Source organism: Balaenoptera musculus, chromosome 20, assembly GCF_009873245.2.
Source record: "Balaenoptera musculus isolate JJ_BM4_2016_0621 chromosome 20, mBalMus1.pri.v3, whole genome shotgun sequence".
Taxonomy (NCBI): Eukaryota; Metazoa; Chordata; class Mammalia; order Artiodactyla; family Balaenopteridae; genus Balaenoptera; species Balaenoptera musculus.
This window is the reverse complement of record NC_045804.1, coordinates 39,667,775-39,686,651: the sequence shown is the minus strand read 5'-3', so window position 1 is coordinate 39,686,651 and position 18,877 is coordinate 39,667,775. Positions and strand designations below refer to the sequence as shown.

General features: G+C 58.1%; 1 protein-coding gene across 1 annotated transcript in view; it reads left to right on the top strand.

Moving 5' to 3' along the window:
• The window catches only part of TMEM132E (transmembrane protein 132E), a 52,485-nt gene extending 34,092 nt beyond the window's left edge, over positions 1 to 18,393 (top strand). Inside the window, exons 2-9 of the mRNA XM_036835418.1 lie at positions 5,642 to 6,575; positions 8,061 to 8,207; positions 8,469 to 8,661; positions 9,325 to 9,468; positions 11,923 to 12,128; positions 13,934 to 14,222; positions 15,220 to 15,411; positions 16,342 to 18,393. Of these exons, the coding sequence (XP_036691313.1) occupies positions 5,642 to 6,575; positions 8,061 to 8,207; positions 8,469 to 8,661; positions 9,325 to 9,468; positions 11,923 to 12,128; positions 13,934 to 14,222; positions 15,220 to 15,411; positions 16,342 to 17,397 (3,161 nt within the window). The 3' untranslated portion in view covers positions 17,398 to 18,393. The remainder of the gene's footprint in view (positions 1 to 5,641; positions 6,576 to 8,060; positions 8,208 to 8,468; positions 8,662 to 9,324; positions 9,469 to 11,922; positions 12,129 to 13,933; positions 14,223 to 15,219; positions 15,412 to 16,341) is intronic.
• The last annotated feature ends 484 nt before the right edge of the window (positions 18,394 to 18,877 follow it).

Sequence of the window (18,877 nt, the reverse complement as noted above, 5' to 3'; positions counted from 1 at the left end):
TCCAGACCCAGTGTCTGCCCAGATCCCAAGCCAGCTGGAAAAGCAAAAGCATAAACAAGTACCTGCCTTCTGGTGTTGGACTGGAGGTGGCTTGAGAGACGAAGGGGCCCATGGACCAGCATCCTGCCCCCCAGGAAAAATTCACAGAAGTGGCTGAGACAGATCATTGATTATTTGCATCTCACACTTATACCAGGGTCAAGCTCCTGATCAGCCCGAGCCAGAGCTGGACAGAACAAAGCAATGGTGGCAGTGGAGGTATCCGGGAAGGCTTCAGGGAGGAGGTGATGCCTAAGCTGGGCATGGAAGGATGCGGGGACCCCCACACCCCACCTCCTGGGCAAATCTTCTCTTGGGTGCTGGTGGGTCCAGTGCCCTTCTTTAGCTCCAGTGAAGCCTCTCTTCATGCCTTAGTCTCGTTCTGGAACAAGAAGGGAAGGATGAACGCTGCTGGCTCTCAGCTGAGCATAGTCTTGAAGTGGCCCCAGGATGGTGCTCCCAAGGGTCCCCGAGGTGGGCAGGTTCAGGGCCCAGGGGAGCTGGTGGCAGAGGGGATGGGTGGAGGTGGGGGAGATGGGAGTTCAGACCTCTTACACCCACAGACACCTCACCCTTAGTTACCAAGCTGTTAAGAGCTGGATGTGCCCTCCAGGGCTGAGGGAGGAAGGAGCTGGCTCAGCTCAGCTAGGAAGGGTCACATGCCAGGCACAGTCATGGGAGGGGCTGGGAACGCCTCAGCCTCCATCATTATCCCCGCCTACGAAAGCTGCATGATCCCAGCCTGTCTTCCTCCTCCACCCCCATACGGTATCTCCACATCTTACTGGGGAAACTGAGGCTGTGAGGGACAGAAATAGCTCATCCCCATCTATTATTAACCCGCTCGGGCTGCCATGACAAAGTCCCAGAGACTTTTACAAAAACAACAGAAATGTATTTTCTCACAGTTCTGGAGGCTGGGAGTCTGAGATCAAGGTGACAGCAGGGTGGGTTCCTTCTGAGGCCTCTCTCCTTGGCTTGTAGATGGCTGCCTTCTCCCTGTGTCTTCACCTGGTCTTCCCTCTTGTGTGTGTCTGTGTCCCAGTCTCCTCATTTAAGGGCACCAGTCATATTGGATTAGGACCCACCCGTATGACCTCATTTTAACTTAATTACCTCTTTAAAGACCCCCATCTCCAAACACAGTCACATTAGGAGGTGCTGGGGGTTAGGATTTCGACGTATGAATTTGGAAGGGGGGCATGTAATGCTGACCATGAGACATGATGAGACAAGGGAGAGCCCCTTCCCTAGGGAGACAGAAGCAGGGAAGCCAGACCCAAATGATTGCTCAGGCCCAAGGCCACCTAGACGGAGGGAGAATCCGACTGCTGTTCCCAGGAGAGGGGAGGCTGCTGACAGGAGAGCAGTGCTAAGTCTGGTCCACAGGGCGAGCTGGGCTGAAACAGAAGTCAGCAGGTGGAGCCTGGGCTCCGGGGGAGCCGAGTGGAGCAGGTGAGAGGCCCGGGGGCGGCCGGGGTTCAGAACTACCTGTCACGGGCTTCCTGGTGGGGGGCCTGACGAGCAGGTGTGTGCCGGGCTGTGTATGAGCCTGAGTGTGTGTGTGTGCGCGTGCGCTCCCCCCTCAGACTGGAGGGAGTTGTGTTGGGTGTTTCCAAGGCGGGGCGGGTCCAGGCCCGCAAGTCCGCCCCAGCGGCACCCCCGCAGCACTCCTCCTCCACCTCTGGAACCGGCCGAGCTCAGCTCTGGCTTGACCCTCCCTTACCCCATCCGTCTTCCTGCAGGGAACCTTCTAGCAGCTTTTCCTTCCCAAGCCCATTCCACGCTCCATGATGCCCGGAGCTTAGAGCTCCTTGTGAGATGCCGGCCAGCGTGCACCTCAGCACACGCACGTGTGCACACACATTCACACATCGTGTCTCCAAGAACTTGATCTGCTGGCAACTCCCCCAGTGTCCCCTTCCTCCCGGCAGCCCCACCACACCAGACGGCTTCCAGGGCCTCTCCTACCTCCCTGGGAAAACTGGGGCCCAGAGACATCAAGCAACTTCCTTCAGGCTCCAGAGTAGTTGAGCCATAGAGCTGAGATTAGTGCTGGGGTCTCAGGAACACCCCCGCCCCTGCTCAGCCCACAGAGGGGTCTCAGGGCCCCAGAGGATAGAATGATTCCTCGGTGGTGATGGGGGGTGGTGCTGTGTGTCACGATGACATCAGTACAAAAGTGGTAGTACCCTAATACCATCTTTTCTGGCTCCCTTTTCTAAATGCTAGTTGCCTTCTTAATATAAGTTGCTTCCTGTTTCAGAAACTCAGTCTCCTTATCTGCAAGGTTGCTGAGAGGGATCAAGAACCCCCAGCCCAGCAACCCTGCCCTGACTTGCCATCCGGTCTCCTCTGGGTTGCCCCATGGAGGGCGCTTTCATTAGCCCATGGCATCCAAGTCAGTGCTGGGCAGCTCATTCAGAGAACTGCATTCATTCAACAAAAATCTGAGGGCGGAGGGGTGCACGCAAGCACATTTCTCCAATCCCTTTCTCCGCGCCCCTCTGAGTCTGCTGCCTATCTGGTGGCCCCGCCCCACTGTGCCTCCAAGGGGTCCAGATGGCTGGCCCTGCCTGAGGTTGGGACGGTGAGAGGGCCAAAGGGGACTAAGTGCCTCTGGGGTCTCCCGGGGATGGTAAACAAGACAGGGCTGGTGGTTCTGACATCCACATCCCTACCCTGTCCACCCGGCCTGAGCACTGACAGCTCAGTGACAGCCGGTGCCCTTCTCCAACCCCAGCAGGCCAAGCACGGTGGCCTCTCCCCATCTCAGCTCAGTACCTGCAGGTCCTGGACATCCCACCACCTGTAGCAGTGCCCCCTCCTCCCCTTGGTCTTTCAGCTACTCTCAACATCCCCGTGAGGGGGCTGATGTCACCTCCTCAATTTTAGAGATGGAAACCAAGGCTCAAAATGGGAAGCAAGTTGCCTCGTGAGCGTGGCAGGGAGAAGCCTTGAACTTGAGTCCTGAAGCCTCCGTTTGCCTGCTTCCTGCTGCTTAGAAAGCAGTTGGTTGGCTGCTGTGCCCTGGCCCAGGTCATTACCCCAGACCCCACATGTGTGCCTGGGCCAGCTTCGCCCCAGGCAGCAGGGACACCTTCTCAGAAACTCCAGTGGTAACCGTGGGGCAGGGATTCCATGCAGCAGCAGGGAAGGCTCCCGTCTCTCCAAACGCCCTCCTATTCTCATCTGGGACCAGGCTGCCCATCTCTGCCCCATCATTGGCAGCTGGCTTACCTTGTAGGGCTGCAGGACGTCTAGTGGAGGAGGGTGGCCTGAGAACAGAGTTCTCCTGGGAGCAGAGGGAGCAGTCTGATGGTTAAAGCGTGGGCTGCCTAGAGGACCAGGGACCAGCCGGTCCTAAGGACTGCTCAAGCGGGGCCCTAAGGAGCCACACAGACCAGGTGCCACTCCTCTTAGGACACTTGGCCCAGGGCCTTTGTTGTGCCAATTGCCTCATTTGTTAAATGAGAAAATTAAACCACAAATTTAAAAACATCAGACATAGACACCAGAGCCTCAAGGGCAGGGAATTTTTAGTTCATCGCATTTATGAGGAATTGGGTGTGAACGTTTGTGGAACCATCAAGGTTTCATTGATGGTGGTAACATGATAATATGCATAAGTGGCAAGTAACCACCATAGCACTGATTAGGAGTCTCCTTGGGACGGAGGTCTCTGCGAATCACTCAGTGTAGATCAACCGTGATTTGTTAAAGACTTGTTCAGTGCAAGGCCTCGTAGATAACTCTCACGCAAGGCAGGATGAGAGTTTCCCTCAGAGAAGGGCAAAGCTCTGAGGAAATTCCCAGGAGTAGATGTCATATCTTGGAGGGCTTCGTGGAGGAGGTGGCATTTGAGCAGGACCTTAGAGGAAGATTCGGATTTGGATGTGTGCACATAGAATAGGAGGGAATCCAATGCAGAGGGCACAGCATGAGTATAGGAGGGGCGATAAGGCAGCATCGGCGAGCGCTAAAGCCAGAAGTTGTCCAGTTATGCTGGCAGCAGGAGCCTGGGAAGAGGAATACTGGGGAAAGGGGAGCCTGGAGCTCATTGTAGAGGGCCCTGAATGCCACGCTCAGGCGCAAGGTGAGTTCTGTAAGCAGAAGGGAGAGTCTTTAATAATACACGTTTGCATTGTGTTACACAAATTATAAAGCGATTTCTTGATTCTCGAAAACAAATGACAACACAACATCAAAGGTGAGAAACATGGCTCAGGGGTCCACTGGAGTCTCTGAGAACATGTCCCTGCCGCCTGCAGGGAGGCTGGCTGCAGGCACACATGTGGGATCTGGGGTAATGACCTGGGCCAGGGCACAGCAGCCAACCCAACGGCTTTCTAAGCAGCAGATCCAGAACTGGTTCTTAAACCTCAGACCTCCCCATCTTGGTCCTTCCTGTTCCTTAACAATGTCCAACAGGTGTTGAGCTGGGAGTGAGGAGCCAACAAGGTCCGATCTGTGTCTGGGAGAAACAAATCCCTCTGGCTGCTCTAGGGGGGAAAGCTATGCCAGGGAAGGGAAGAGCTGGGGAGAGGTGAGACCCACTTAGACAATGTTATGTTGTCATAGCGACAGGAATGAAGCCAAAGCTGGAGCAGGGGCCTGGGGATGGAGGTCAGGGGCAGTCGGGGACAGACCAGAGACCCAAGAGGTAGAATTGCTACAACTTGGCGGGATCCTGCGAGGATGGGGTGAGTGGTCGAGAGAAGGGAGACGTCAAGCCCGAGACCCCAAGGCCCACGTTTGGGTTTGGGGGACGAGGATCAACTTCCCGGTGTGTATTTGTGGGGTGGTACATATAGGGAGTAGGGGGCGATGTGGGATCCCTGGGGACCCTGCACCATCTGAGGCAGCTGGAGCAGTAAAGGAGTAGAGGCTTGGGTTTGAAAGCCAGGTGGCCCCAGGTTCAACTCCAGCTGCTGGCCCCTTTCACTCATGTGACTTGGGTAAGTTATTTAAGCATCCGGCACCTTCATTTGTAAGAGGTAAGAATAGGCTCTCCAAAAAGAGAAGTTACTGATAGAAAACTGGGTGAATCAATGGAGATCATAATAATATCTGGTTCAAAGGCTTGATGAGGAGCAAATAAGCCACTGCCTGTCATACTAATGCATGAATAATAGTTTAATTTTAATAAACAATGTTAAATCGTTAAATACATACTGTACTGTACCATTAATAATGGTAAGAGTGAAAACTTATCGCCTCAGCGTCACCCTTGCTCTTAGCCCTCTACGCACATGACTTTGGTAAGTCCCCACAATAGTTCTTTGAGGCGGAAACAATTTTTATACCCATTTTACAAATGAAGATGCCAGAGGATAAAACCTCTTTAAAGCTTCACGGCTCTTTGTACGGGCATTAGCTTTACCCCTGCATCGCAGATAAGGAAATGAATCAGCAGCAAGAGGGCAACGAACACGCCAGCAAAGGTGGAGCCCGGCTTGGAGCCTTGAGGATGGAGAGCCGGGCTGAGCTCGGCTCGGCTGGGAGTGGACGGCCCTCTGTAAGGGTGGGAGGCTGGGGTGCCCTGGAGCCCCAGCACAGCCTCTCCTGACCACTCTGGGGTCTTTCTTCTGTCTGTCCCCAGCCTCTGGCCGCTCCCACCCGGCCAGCCCCAGTCCTCCGGGGCCGCAGGCCAGCCCCGTGCTGCCGATCAGCTACCGCCTGTCACACACGCGGCTGGCCTTCTTCCTGCGGGAGGCGCGGCGCACGCCCCCCACGGTCACCAACGGCTCCCTGCAGCGCTCCGAGCCCTTCGTGGTGTTCCAGACCAAGGAGCTGCCCGTCCTCAATGTCTCCCTGGGACCCTTCAGCACCAGCCAGGTGGTGGCCCGGGAGCTCCTGCAGCCGTCCAGCACCCTGGACATCCCCGAGCGCCTGACGGTCAGCTGGAAGGTGCGGGCCTTCATCGTCCGCCCCCGCGTGCCTGCCTCGCAGCCCGTGGCCCAGGTGCTGTTCTACGTGGCCGGCCGGGACTGGGATGACTTCGGCGTCACCGAGCGGCTGCCCTGCGTCCGCCTGCACGCCTTCCGGGATGCCCGGGAGGTCAAGAGCTCCTGCCGCCTCAGCGGGGGTCTGGCCACCTGTCTCGTGCGGGCCGAGCTGCCCCTGGCTTGGTTCGGGCCCCCGGCCCCGGCCGCACCACCCATTGCCCGCCGCAAGTCTCCAGATGGGCTGGAGCCCGAGGCGACAGGGGAGAGTCAGCAAGCCGAGCTGTACTACACTCTCCACGCCCCGGATGCATCGGGAGGCTGTGGAGGAGGAACACGGCGGGGTGCCGGGCCAGGGGGCGGGGCCCGGGCCGAGAGCCCCACCCAGCACCCCCTGCTGCGCATCGGGAGCATCAGCCTGTTCCGCGCGCCCCCCAGAAGGACCCTGCAGGAGCACAGGCTGGACGGCAACCTGGTGATCCGCCTGCCTGACCGGCCCCTCAAGCCCGGGGAAGTGCTCAGCATCCTCCTCTACCTGGCCCCCAACTCCTCCTCTCCCTCCAGCCCCAGCGTGGAGCACTTCACTCTCAGGTAGGGGGGCATGGGTGGGGGTCTGGCTTCCCTTCCAAGGTCAGCTGCACACCTGACCCCTTGTAGGCGGCTCGCCCAGACCTGCCCATCCAGCCTCCTAATCCCCATTCTTCCAGTTATCACTTGAGCAGCTTCAGGAAGACAGCTCACTTACCTGAGCCTCGGTGTTCTCATCCGCCTAATGGCCACAAAAATGTCTGCCCTGTCCTCCCTATCTCACAGAAGGGGTGTCATGGTGAAGAGGAAACATCCATTTTCACAAGCATGGATATCCAGAATGATAGAATCGGGGCTGGAAGGGCCCTTAGACATTAGCGGGTGCAACTCTCCTATTTTACAGATGAGAAGACTGAGGCCTAAGAGGAGAAATGGAGATCAGAGAGCAGCCCCTTGCCCGGGAGCCAAAAGATAAACAGGAGAGTGTCCGTGTGTCAGGACATTTGTCTAATCCTGGAGTGGGGAGAAATATTTTCAGGAGTCCTAGCTCTTTCTTTGTGAAGGATACAGTTCACAAATTCAGAAATGCCTTCAGTCATATCACATCCCCACAAACTATAATGATGTCTCACAGTAGGAATCCATGGTTTGAGCCATGTTGGGTGATTCTGAGGATATAAGAAAGGCTCCACCAAAATGCTCCCCACCAACCCAAGCACTATACATGGGACCTGAAACAGCACCATTAACCTCCAACTTCTTTAAGTATTGCCTTCTGTCCTGAATGTACTACCTTAAAGTTCAAGTATTCCTGGACAGAGTCATACCTAATTCAGTGATTAATACCTGAATGTGAATATGAGTTAAATCAGTCATCAGAGATCTTGGGCTGCATTAATAGGAGTAAGGTATGTAGAATTAGGGAGGTGATAATCATTCTGCTTTAGTTAGTGTTAATTAGAGCTGAAGTGTTGTATTTAGTATAAGACACTACACCTTATGTATTCAGAATGTCCAGAAGAGGGTGACTAGGATATGGGCGACTTGAAACTATGGCAAAAGAGCAACAATTGGAGGAACTGAAGATTTTAGGCCTGGAGAAAAGAAGACTCAGAGAACACCTGCTCACCTCCCCAGGTGTCTATTCAGGTGGAAGAGAGTTGTCCTCCCTTCCCCCAACAGAACCCACGGCTGTTCTATTTTAGCTACATACAGGGAAGAAGTTTCTCCTTTTAGGGACTTTCTAAAGATGTAATGGGATGTGTGCAGAAGTAGTGAGTCCCCTGTCAGTAAGGTATGCAAGTAGAGGTTAGGTAAAGACCTGGCAGAGATGTAACAGAAGGGACTACAGCTTCCACTAGGGCCAGAGGTTGAAGCTACATGAGACCGGATCCCCCAAATTAGTTTCAGGCTTTGAGTCTAGAACTCAGGGTAACTTACTCACCTGCTTCCCCTTCTCCCAGCCCCAGCCTAAGGATGGTAGGCAGGTGGGCAGCCCTTGGACCCCAAGCTGACCCTCTTCCTCTTCTTCTTCCTGTTTTGTCCCAGGGTGAAGGCCAAGAAGGGCGTGACCCTTCTAGGAACCAAGTCACGGAGTGGCCAGTGGCATGTGACCTCGGAGCTGCTGACTGGGGCAAAGCATTCAACAGCCACTGTGGATGTGTCCTGGGCCCAGGGCACACCGCTGCCCCTCTGGTGAGCCAAGGTGGCTCCTCTGCCCACCTCTTTGCAGGACAGCACCGGGGAGGGGTGGGGGAATTCTTGATAGAGGAGGCCAGGCCGGCAGAAGGGCTGGGGCGTACTTTCTGGGGACCCTGGAGGCCAGTCTGGGGAAGGCTCAGAGGGCCCCGGGGAAAGGCCACTGAGGAGGGCTAGGGTCCTCAGCGAGGGTTTCAGAGCTCCTGAGCTGCTCCCAGCCCTTCCTCCTGGGCTCTCCTCCCTTCCCCCACCACGCAGGGAGGACCAGGGGCCCCTGGAGATCCTGCAGCTGGACTTTGAGATGGAGAACTTCACCAGCCAGTCAGTCAAGCGGAGGATCATGTGGCACATCGACTACCGCGGCCACGGTGCCCTGCCTGACCTGGAGCGGGCTGTCACTGAGCTGACGGTCATCCAGCGGGATGTGCAGGCCATCCTGCCCCTGGCCATGGTGAGTGCACTCACAGGAGGCAGGTGAGCTCTGCGCCTGGTGCTGGAGTGGGACGGTGGCTGCTGAGGGGCACGGAGGTGGGAGAAGTCACCGTGGAGGGGCCGCTTGGGAGGGAGGGGGGGCTTCCTGGACGAGGTGACCATGCAGTGGAGCCTTGAAGGTCCCATGGAGGAGGGGATCATTCAGTCAGAGAAGATGAGGAAGGTGCTTTAAGCAGGGGATCTCCTGGGCAAAGGTGAGGTGATGGGAATGGGAATAGTTTGTTCAAAGGAGCAATGGGTTTAGGAAGAGTGCCGTGGAATGATTGCCTGGGACCAGCCCAGGCGCACATGGAATAGCCAGGCAAATGTACTGGACGTTACTCTGAGTCCGGAGGAGCATGGAAGATGCTGAGAGGAGATGGTGGAGGATTGGGGAAGCATTGTTTTCTGGCAGCAGAGTGGGGTAGACCCTGAAGGCTACCACCGGAGTCCAAGTGAGCAGAGCGTCTGAGAAGGCACGCGAGACCGGCTAGATGCATCTGTCTGCCCACGTCCCCACGGGAAGGATACGCATCTGAGGAGTGGGCACAGCTGGGAGCTGCCGGGGCTTGGCTGGTGGTCCTGGGAGAGCAGGGGCCCTCAAGCAGCTCAGCAGGGCCCCGCCCTCCTCTCTCCCCTGCAGGACACAGAGATCATCAACACAGCCATCCTGACTGGCCGGACGGTGGCCATCCCTGTCAAGGTCATTGCCATCGAGGTGACCGGCCTTGTCCTAGATGTCTCTGCCCTGGTGGAATGCGAATCTGACAATGAGGACATCATCAAGGTGAGCTTCCTGGAGGTGGGGGAGCCTGGGAAGAAGGCCTCAGGCCTTCCGGGGGAGTGGGACCCCAAACCAGAGGGGAATTCACATCCCAGGCAGGTCCCCTTGGTAGGCAAGAGGAGGGGAAGTGGCAGGGGGTGAGGGGAAGAGCATCCCATGTCCAGCCTGAGCAAGGGGAGGTCCTGGAGGGCTTCCTGCAGGAATGTGGAAGGGACCTTTTGGCAGGCTGAAGGGAGAAAGCAGCATTGACAACTTGAATTCAATCCCCAAGTTATTACTGAGCCCTTGCTGTGTGGCAGACACCGGGCAAAGCAATAGGGGAGCGGGGTCCTGGGGGGTCTCAGAGACATGCCCTGAACCTGAGTGCTGGTGACCAGGTGGAGGAGATCCAGCCCAGGGAGGAAGCCTCCAGAAGCTCATGAGTTAGGCCAGGAGTGAAGGTTGTGTAAAAGGACCCACTCCAGGAACACCCACCCCAGCCCTCCACCTCCCAGAGGCCTTGCCCTGAGCTCCTCCCCAGAGGCCCCCTCTGGGCAGTGGGTCCTCCACAGCCCAGCAAACAGGACTTTGATCTGACTTGATTGGCCCAGTTTGCTACCTCCCCAGGAGGGCCTCCAGATTTCCTCTGGCTTTGGACAGTGGTCAGAGGTGAGATGCGGGGAGGAGGCAGTGGGGCGGGCAGTGATGCAGGAGGGCATCCAGCCCTGGTCCCTGTGGGATGGGTGAGCTGTCTGCCGTGCCAGCCTCCAGCTGGTGCCAAAATCAAATGATTGGGCAACAGAATCTGTTTCCTGTTCCTGTAAATCCTTCAGCAGGGGGAGTGGGGATGTGGGTGTCCTCCTCCCTCCCTGGGAGTGTGTGCTCTCTCGCTCTCTCTCTCTCTCTCTCTGCTCTGCCCTGGATCCCTCCTGGTCTCTGGAGCCCGAGGCTCACCTCCTCCATCCCCCCATCCAGGAAGAATGTCACCCGAGTGAGCCAGAGCAGACGGCTTGGTACCACACACCCACGGCCTCCTGAGGACTAGAAGCCTTGCCAGGCCCCTGGGGCTTGCCACTGCTGGCAGGCTGGGACCGGGAGAAATGGGCCTGCTCCCGAGAGCCCTCACCCAGCACCTTCCTCTACCACCCAGACCCCCACACCCCCGCCCCAGAGCAGACCAGAACAGTCACCGTGGCTTGGATACCAAAGGGAATTAGCAAAGATTCGAAATGGAATTTGTTTCCGTTCTCAGTGAAATACTCTCAGGTTCTTCCGGGAGTTTGCCAGCATTCTAAATGGGATTTGCCAGCCTTCAGCTGGAATTCTCTGCCTTCCCAAGTGGGAAATGAGCATTTCTAGCAGAGCCACCGTCCCACTCCTCTCCACCCACCCCCTGAGATGATTAAGAGAGCTCGAAGGAGTTTGGGACCGTCAGGGGCTCATCTGCACAGATGAACCACAGTCCCAGCCCCTCCCCACCCCCACCAGAGCCTTCAGGTCGTCATCAGCCCATAGGCTGCCTGATAGACCCTCCTCCAGACTCAAGGATGTGCACCCGGGGGCGTGTCCCAGTAGGAGCGCCTAAATGCATTGCACACAGGATTCACTCCAGGTATGCCAGGCGTGTGCGTGGGCACTTACACGGACACCCGTTGCATCTGCCCTGAAGTACTAGCAGGGACACCGCTGTGCGTGGGCACAGCTACCCACCAAGATGTGTTCAGTGAGCATATGCTCATCCGGGGAGCCGTGAAGAATGCAAGGTGGTGTCCAGGTGGGCATGCATCTGCAAAAGCTGCCCCTGTGGGTGGCAGTTGTCCACCTGTCTGTGCTTGGGGTTCTCTGGTCCTGAAATTTCCTCTCCCTTTCCCTCAGTTCCACCCCTGGCTGGAGCAGCCCCCTCCCAGAAATTAACCAGCTGCCCATCTGCCCGGGACCACTGGGCCAGAGGCACCTTGGAGGAGCTGTGGGCCTGCCCCTTCTCCCCACCCCCTCCACCTCGACCTCCTCCCCGCCCAGTCGCACCCCAGTGTCCTGCTCAGGACAGGCTACTCCTGTGTACTGTGGAGGACTCTACCCATCAGACACCTGCTCCAGAGCCCAGGCGGTCATGCTGGGGAGGAGAGCCAGCGCTGGGGACCCTCAGCCTGAAGACTCCCCCACGGTGTGGCCTGGCACATCAAAAGCAGCCCCTTACAAAAATATTGGTACACTGGCTTCTTGCCAGGGAGCAAAATCCTCCCAAGGAAGCCACTAAGAGGTGATCTCTGGAGCAATGGAGTGGAAGCTGACACCTCCCAGAGGAATTAAATTAGGGGCCTTCTCCCACCCAGCCCCTCCCCTTCAGCCTCCTGTGACTGGCACTTTCTCTGTCCAGTGGCCTTCTGGCCTTCCTTGTCAGAATGAAGTCCTCTGCACTGCCCCACAGGATGACCTGTAGGGCAAGACAGGCCAACCAACCTCTCTCCCCCTCCCCAGGTATCCAGCAGCTGTGACTACGTGTTTGTTAGCGGAAAGGAGTCTCGCGGTTCCATGAACGCCAGGGTCACCTTCCGCTACGACGTCCTCAATGCCCCCCTGGAAATGACAGTCTGGGTGCCCAAGCTGCCCCTGCACATTGAGCTCTCGGATGCCCGCCTCAGCCAAGTGAAGGGCTGGAGGGTACCTATCCTTCCTGACCGGAGGTATGGCCCCTCCAAACACAGCGGATGCTGGGGATACTCATGGGTGACACAGCCCTGGCACAGCGTCTGATCTGCATGTGTGTGTAAGGCCCTAGGTGTACACAGTCTGCAGGTCGGTTATGCAATCAACAAACTTATTGAGCAGCTACTGTGTGCCAGGCACGGATGGGGGCAGGGAGGGGAGCAGGTAAGTGTGGCCAGAGCCTGACCCAGCTGAGCTCTGGGTCCATCAGGAAGCCGTCTTATATATACCATGGAGCGTGGTGGATGAAGGAAGCCCTGAGTACAGGGAAGCAAGTGGCACAAAGGAAAGAACCACCTCTTCCTCCAGAAGAAGTCAAAGCAGGCTTCCTGGAAGAGGTGACTCCAGAGCTAAGTCTTAAAGGATGAGTGGAAAGGAGTTGGCTAGGGAGACAGGGTGAGAGCAGTCAAGCAGCAGACAAAATGGAGCAGAAACACCAACACAGGTGCTCACACACCTGTACACACGTGCCCCAGCCTGGGCACACCAGGGACACACTTGTGAGTACATCAGCCAGGCACACGGTGACCCCCACTGGGCTCCCTCACTGGCATACAGGCTCACACACCCGGGTGCCCATCTGTGGGGCAGGTCCATGTGTACTCAGTACACTCCACTCACCCACTCATCGCTGCTGGAGAGAGAAGCCAGCAGGGAAGAGAAGAGAGGCAGAGTGACAGGCAGCTAAGAGCGGGAGGGGCGGAGCTGGAGAGAGAAGCAGGCGGCCTAGTGAGAGTTGGGATCAGTTCAGTTCTGCGGAGATTTGGAAAAGCAAGGCAGCATAGACCAGAGCCTCTTGAACTTGCGTGCGACTTGCCCAAGGATGCTGTTAAAATGCAGATTCTGATTCTGTGAAACTGGGATGGGGCCTGTGAGTCTGCATTTCAGGCCAGCTCCCCGTGAGGTTGATGCTGCTTTGAGTAGTGAAGGACATAGTGAACTCTGAAGCCAGATGGCTTGGGGTGAAATCCTGACTGCTATTTGCTAGCTGGGCAACCTTAGGCTACTGTGCCTCAGTTTCCTCATCTCTAAAATGGGCACGTTAACACTTAGCTCAGCGGATTGCTGTGAGGATTAAATTAGTTAACACAGGTAAAAGAGCCCTCTATGTGAATGAATATTCTGGTGATTAATCCTTCTGAAGCACTAGCCAAGCGCTGGCCACACCCTTCTCTCTCTCCACAGCCCGCTTTCCTGGGTGAATCTCCTGATTTTCGCATTTTTGGCAATCTGGATAGGCTGAGAATTCCCCAAATTGTCAAGTCCTGGTTCCCTTTTGCCTGCCAGTTCCTCCCTCCATTTATCTGTCTCCTCTTGCATTTTACTCTGAGCAGCCAGAGGAAGCCAGGACACACCTCCCACACTCTGCTTGGCAATCTCATCAGCTAAATATCCAAGTTCTGTCTGCCACACAGCTGTAGGACACGACGTAGCTAAGCCTCCTGGCACTTGAGCAAGGATCACCTTTGATCCAAGTTAGAGCTGAGCCCAGGGCCCAGCAAGTGCTCAGTGCTGAGAAAGAGCCAGTATTTGCTAAGGTTTGATGCCAGCTATTCACAGGTGTGGGCGCAGCCAAGCAGGGGACACGGGGTGGGGTGGGGAGTCAAGAAGGTACCTTTCTAGGAGAGGAAAGCCTGGGACTTCGGGCTCCAGGCTTGTCAGAGACAGAAGGGATGGGCCAGGGAAAGCCTTCCACCCACGGGAGCCGGGGAGGGGCTGGCGGGGCAAGAGGGTGGGAGGGAGCCGGGGTGGGGAGCCCTGACTCCAGGCCTCCCCCACCCAGATCAGCCCGGGAGAGCGAGGACGAGGACGAGGAGGAGGAGGAGCGCCGGCAGAGCCCGAGCCGCGGCTGCACCCTGCAGTACCAGCACGCCACCCTGCAGGTTTTCACCCAGTTCCACACGACGTCGTCGGAGGGCACCGACCAGGTGGTCACCATGCTGGGCCCAGACTGGCTGGTGGAGGTCACCGACCTGGTCAGCGACTTCATGCGGGTGGGTGACCCCCGAGTGGCACGCATGGTAGACGGCAGCACGCTGGCAGGGCTGGAGCCAGGCACCACGCCCTTCAAGGTAAGCACGGGGGGGGGGGGGGGGGGGGCGGGGGGGGGGGGAGGGGGGCGGGGCGGGGGCGGCATGCCGGGAGCCTTGACACAGACGTTCCTAAGACAGCATTTCCAGCGCCTCGGCCTCGGGGAGCAAACCCAGACGGGCCCCCAAACACACTTTCTTCCCCCACCTGCCCTTCTGCTCGAAATTCTACCATCGAAGGTCAAGAACCTTGGCGAAGCTTCTCCCTCCGGGCCTCACCAGCCTCTATCAACCTTGCAAGGCTCAGTGTGGCCCCTGAGAGAGACGTGGCTGAGGGGGGAGGAGGTGGGAGGGCCCAGCCAGCGTAGAGGCCAGAAAAGGGAATTCTGGAGATCTGGGGACTCAACTTTGACCTTCCTCCTTGATAGCTGGGTGCCTGGGTAGATATCATCCATCTAAGAGACTATAAATAGTGACCCAGGGGCTGAAATCTGCCTGCAGACATATTTTGTTTGTAAAAAGATTGACCCAACTGTTTAAAAATTGGGAGGTTTCTCATTTTTTAAAAAATGTAAATTTCTGGTTTTAGAAAATATGAATCTGGCAGCACAGGGTCTGCATTCCTGCCTGGCAATCATCAGCTGGAGTCAGTACTGCTGCCTTTTTTTACATGAGCACAAGTTCTCCCATTTGCCCCAGTGCCCACCACTCCCTTTTGTCTCCCTGACATTGAGGCTGACCATCAATTGTGACTTATCAGTCTACGGGAGGGCTGTTGTTTTCTTTAAAATCAACCCACCTCACTCATCTGTCTTCCTGCCTGGCTCCTGTGAGCCTTTGACCCTTGCTTGGCCTCTGGACCCTGGTTCCCGGTTGCAGACCTAAGGCAGAGCCCAGGAGTCCTGCCTCCCAATCTGCCCCGCCCCCTGGGCTTCTCTTCCAGCAGCGCTCAGATTCCTCCCTGTTTGGGGATTTGGGGGGGGGGGCGAGGTGTCCTTCCCTCCTGGCTCTCACCCATCCCCGCCCCACCCTGCCTCAGGTGGTTTCCCCCCTGACGGAGTCCGTGCTTGGGGAGACACTGTTGACAGTGACAGAGGAGAAGGTCAGCATCACACAGCTGCAGGCCCAGGTGGTGGCCAGCCTCGCCCTGTCCCTGCGGCCCAGCCCCGGGAGCAGCCACACCATCGTGGCCACCACGGCCGCCCAGCAGACCCTCAGCTCCCTCAAGCAGGTAACTGGATGCCCAGCGGGCCAGCCTGGGGGCTTGGGGTGTGGAAGGAGGACTTGCAGGTTCTGGCCACGAGCCCCCCAGATTAGGGCTTTGATAATGGAAGATCGATCTACCCTTTGTGCCCTGCGCGCCTGCCCTACCCCATGCCCCACCATCTGCCCGGGAGTCTGGCCAAGGTCTCACTTCCTGCACCTGCCATGGTGAGATGCTCCTGCTGAAGGTTCCCACTCCTGCATTCTCAGAGGGCCCGTCACCTCCGCCTCCACCCCCCGGAATTACCCTCACCCATCTCTGGACCCCCAGCTCTAGCCCCCCACAGATACACCAGGGCACTGGCTATGGGACAAAGGTGGAAAAGTTACAGGTGGAGGCACAGGGAGGGAGAAGGTGGGCAATGAGCACCGAACCAGAGGTCAGGACACAGGAGTCCTCTGCCCCAACGTGCTTCGTGACCCCAGGCCAGTTGCTTGTCTCTGAGCCCTGCTTCTTCATCTGCAAGGAGGTCAGCTCTCAGAAGGTTTAACAAACAGAGGACAGTGCTGGGGTTCAGTATGTGTGCATTCTCAGTCTCCACGTGCCTGCTGGGGGTGATCAGGCATGGAGATACGGTGTGACTCCTGCAGCAGAAGGGATCTGAGTTAGACCCAAGGCAGAATTTACCATCAACTCATCCGGGGGAGAAGGGCGAAGTGGGCAAGGACGTTCTCGGGGCAGTACGGGGCCATAACTCCCTGTACTGAGTTGAGTGGGAGAACTCCCCCTCAGATAACCATTCCCGAGCACCCACCGCCTGCCAGGCACTGTTCCCGTACTGGGAATACAGCAGGGAGCCAGAGCGCCTCGGCCTTGGCCCTCACGGAGCTCAGGACCCAGCAGGGAGGCCAGCAGGAGTAGATCTCTGATTCCTGTCCTCTCCTCCTCTTCCTCCAGGAAGCCCTCCTGAGCCTCTGGCTCTCCTACAGCGACGGTACCACGGCCCCACTCTCCCTCTACAGCCCCCGGGACTACGGGCTGCTGGTGAGCAGTCTGGACGAGCGCGTGGCCACAGTGACCCAGGACCGGGCCTTCCCACTGGTGGTGGCTGAGGCCGAGGGGGCCGGGGAGCTGCTCCGTGCAGAGCTCACCATCGCCGAGAGCTGCCAGAAAACCAAGCGCAAGAGTGTGCTGGCCACGACCCCTGTAGGCCTGCGGGTGCACTTTGGGAGGGAAGAGGGGGACCCCACCTACGACTACCCTGGCCCCAGCCAGCCAGGGCCCAGCGGGGGCGAGGACGAGGCCCAGGGAGCTGGCCCGCCGGGCACTGCCGGATCCCCGCCCGAGGCCGTGGGCCCGGGCACCGCCAGCCCGGCGGTGCCACCCACAGAAGATTTCCTGCCACTGCCCACCGGCTTCCTGCAGATGCCGAGGGGGCTGACGGACCTGGAGATCGGCATGTACGCGCTGCTGGGCGTCTTCTGCCTCGCCATCCTGGTCTTCCTCATCAACTGCATCGTCTTCGTGCTGCGCTACCGGCACAAGCGCATCCCGCCCGAGGGCCAGACCAGCATGGACCACTCTCACCATTGGGTGTTCCTGGGCAATGGGCAGCCGCTGCGGGGGCAGGGGGAGCTGTCGCCACCCGCCAGCAACCCGATGGAGACCGTGCCCGCCTGCTGCCACGGCGACCACCACAGCAGCGGCAGCTCGCAGACCAGCGTCCAGAGCCAGGTGCATGGGCGGGGCGACGGCTCCTCGGGCGGCTCGGCCCGGGACCAGGCCGAAGACCCCGCCAGCTCACCCACCTCCAAGCGCAAGCGGGTCAAGTTTACCACCTTCACGACGCTGCCCTCGGAGGAGCTGGCCTATGACTCGGTGCCCGCCGGCGAAGAGGACGAGGAGGACGAAGAGGACCTGGGATGGGGCTGCCCAGATGTGGCGGGCACCGCGCGGCCCACTCCGCCCCCTGACCTGCACAATTACATGCGCAGGATCAAAGAGATTGCGTAGGGGCGCCGTCCCCTGCCCGCCACGGCGTGGGCACTGTGTGAGACCCAGCCAGGACCCAGTTCACACTTGACATGGGCCGGCTGAAGTGGATCTTATACTTCAGCCCCTGCAGCTTTGCTCCTCCCTGACGGCCACCTCCTTGCCTCACACCTTACCCTCCTCCGCCCCCAGAGGTGGAGGTGCCTTCCTGTTGGAGCTTGCTAAGAGGAGAGCAATCCCAGCCTTCCTTCTATCCTTTCCAACCCTCCTCCCATCTTAGACAACCCCCCTGCCCCAAGATGGGGGCAAGGAGGCCAAGTTTGGGCCGAGGGGCCACACAATGCCCTGCCCCATCCCCCCACGTCCCCTGCTTCCCCCTGTGTGGGAGGCTCTGGGGGGTCTTGTGTCACAAGCTGCACAAAGATTTCTCAAACCACTATTCAGGGATTTCTGTCCTGCAGGGTGGGGAGGCGGCAGCTGCCTGCCCTGCCAAGGATCTTGCTGTGGACAAAACATTTGGGGGGCAGGGGATATTTGTAGCATCTGCTGGCTTCTGGGTGCCCCCCAGTTCCTTCCCAGGACCTGGGAGCTGACTCTCCAGAGGGGTCTGGGGCCAAGCCAGGCGCCTCTCTGAGATCTCAGGACTCCATCCTGTGCCCCCAAGGGCTGTGGGCAGGCCCTCAAGGGGGAGGAGTCCTTGTTCCACCCCAGAGCACTGTGGTCTGGGTGCCCGGGAGCCCTGGGTGCCTCCCGCCCACCCCTCAGCAAGATCAACACTACGCCTTAGCCGCCCCTCCCGCTCCGCCGAGCACGCCTTCCTCTCTGCAGGGGCAGACACCCACCCCCCTGCCAGGCGGAATCCGGTGGGCGGGGGAGAGAGCACCAGGCAGTGCTGGGAAGGACCCTGGGAGGAGCAAGACAGAAGGGAGCCCGCGGCTCCCCTACCCCATCCCCCAGCCACCCCTCTCGGGTTCTACCCACCACTGTGTTGGATTTTTCTTAAGTAAATGGAGGCGACCAGACTGGGCGGGGGGGGCATCAGCTCCCGGAGAACAGGCAGTGCGTGGTGGTTGGCTCTGTGTCTCTTCCTTGCGTGCGGGCGCGTGCATGCACACACACACACACACACACACACACGGAGGTCACGCTAAATGACATGAGATGGAAACACGGCTGAGCCACCTGAGGTCCTGCTCCTCCTCCTCCGACATCCAGCCAGGTCCCTTTAAACCCTATGGTGCTGGGGGGATGCTCACCTCTGGGGATAGAGGGCTCGCTGAACCAGAAATGTGCCCTTATAAAGAGATGCCTCCTCTAGGAGAAGGGTAGGAGGGTACAGAAAAAGAAGGAGAGAGGTGAGAGGGTTGTGTGCACACCTGAGCTCACTCCAGTTTCCTCCTCTGCCTCAGTCCACCTCTCAGAGGGCACCCCTCCTCGTCACCATCACCACCTCCCAGGGAGGCCTCTCTTCTCCAGGGATTGATGGAGATAGTCTGGGGGT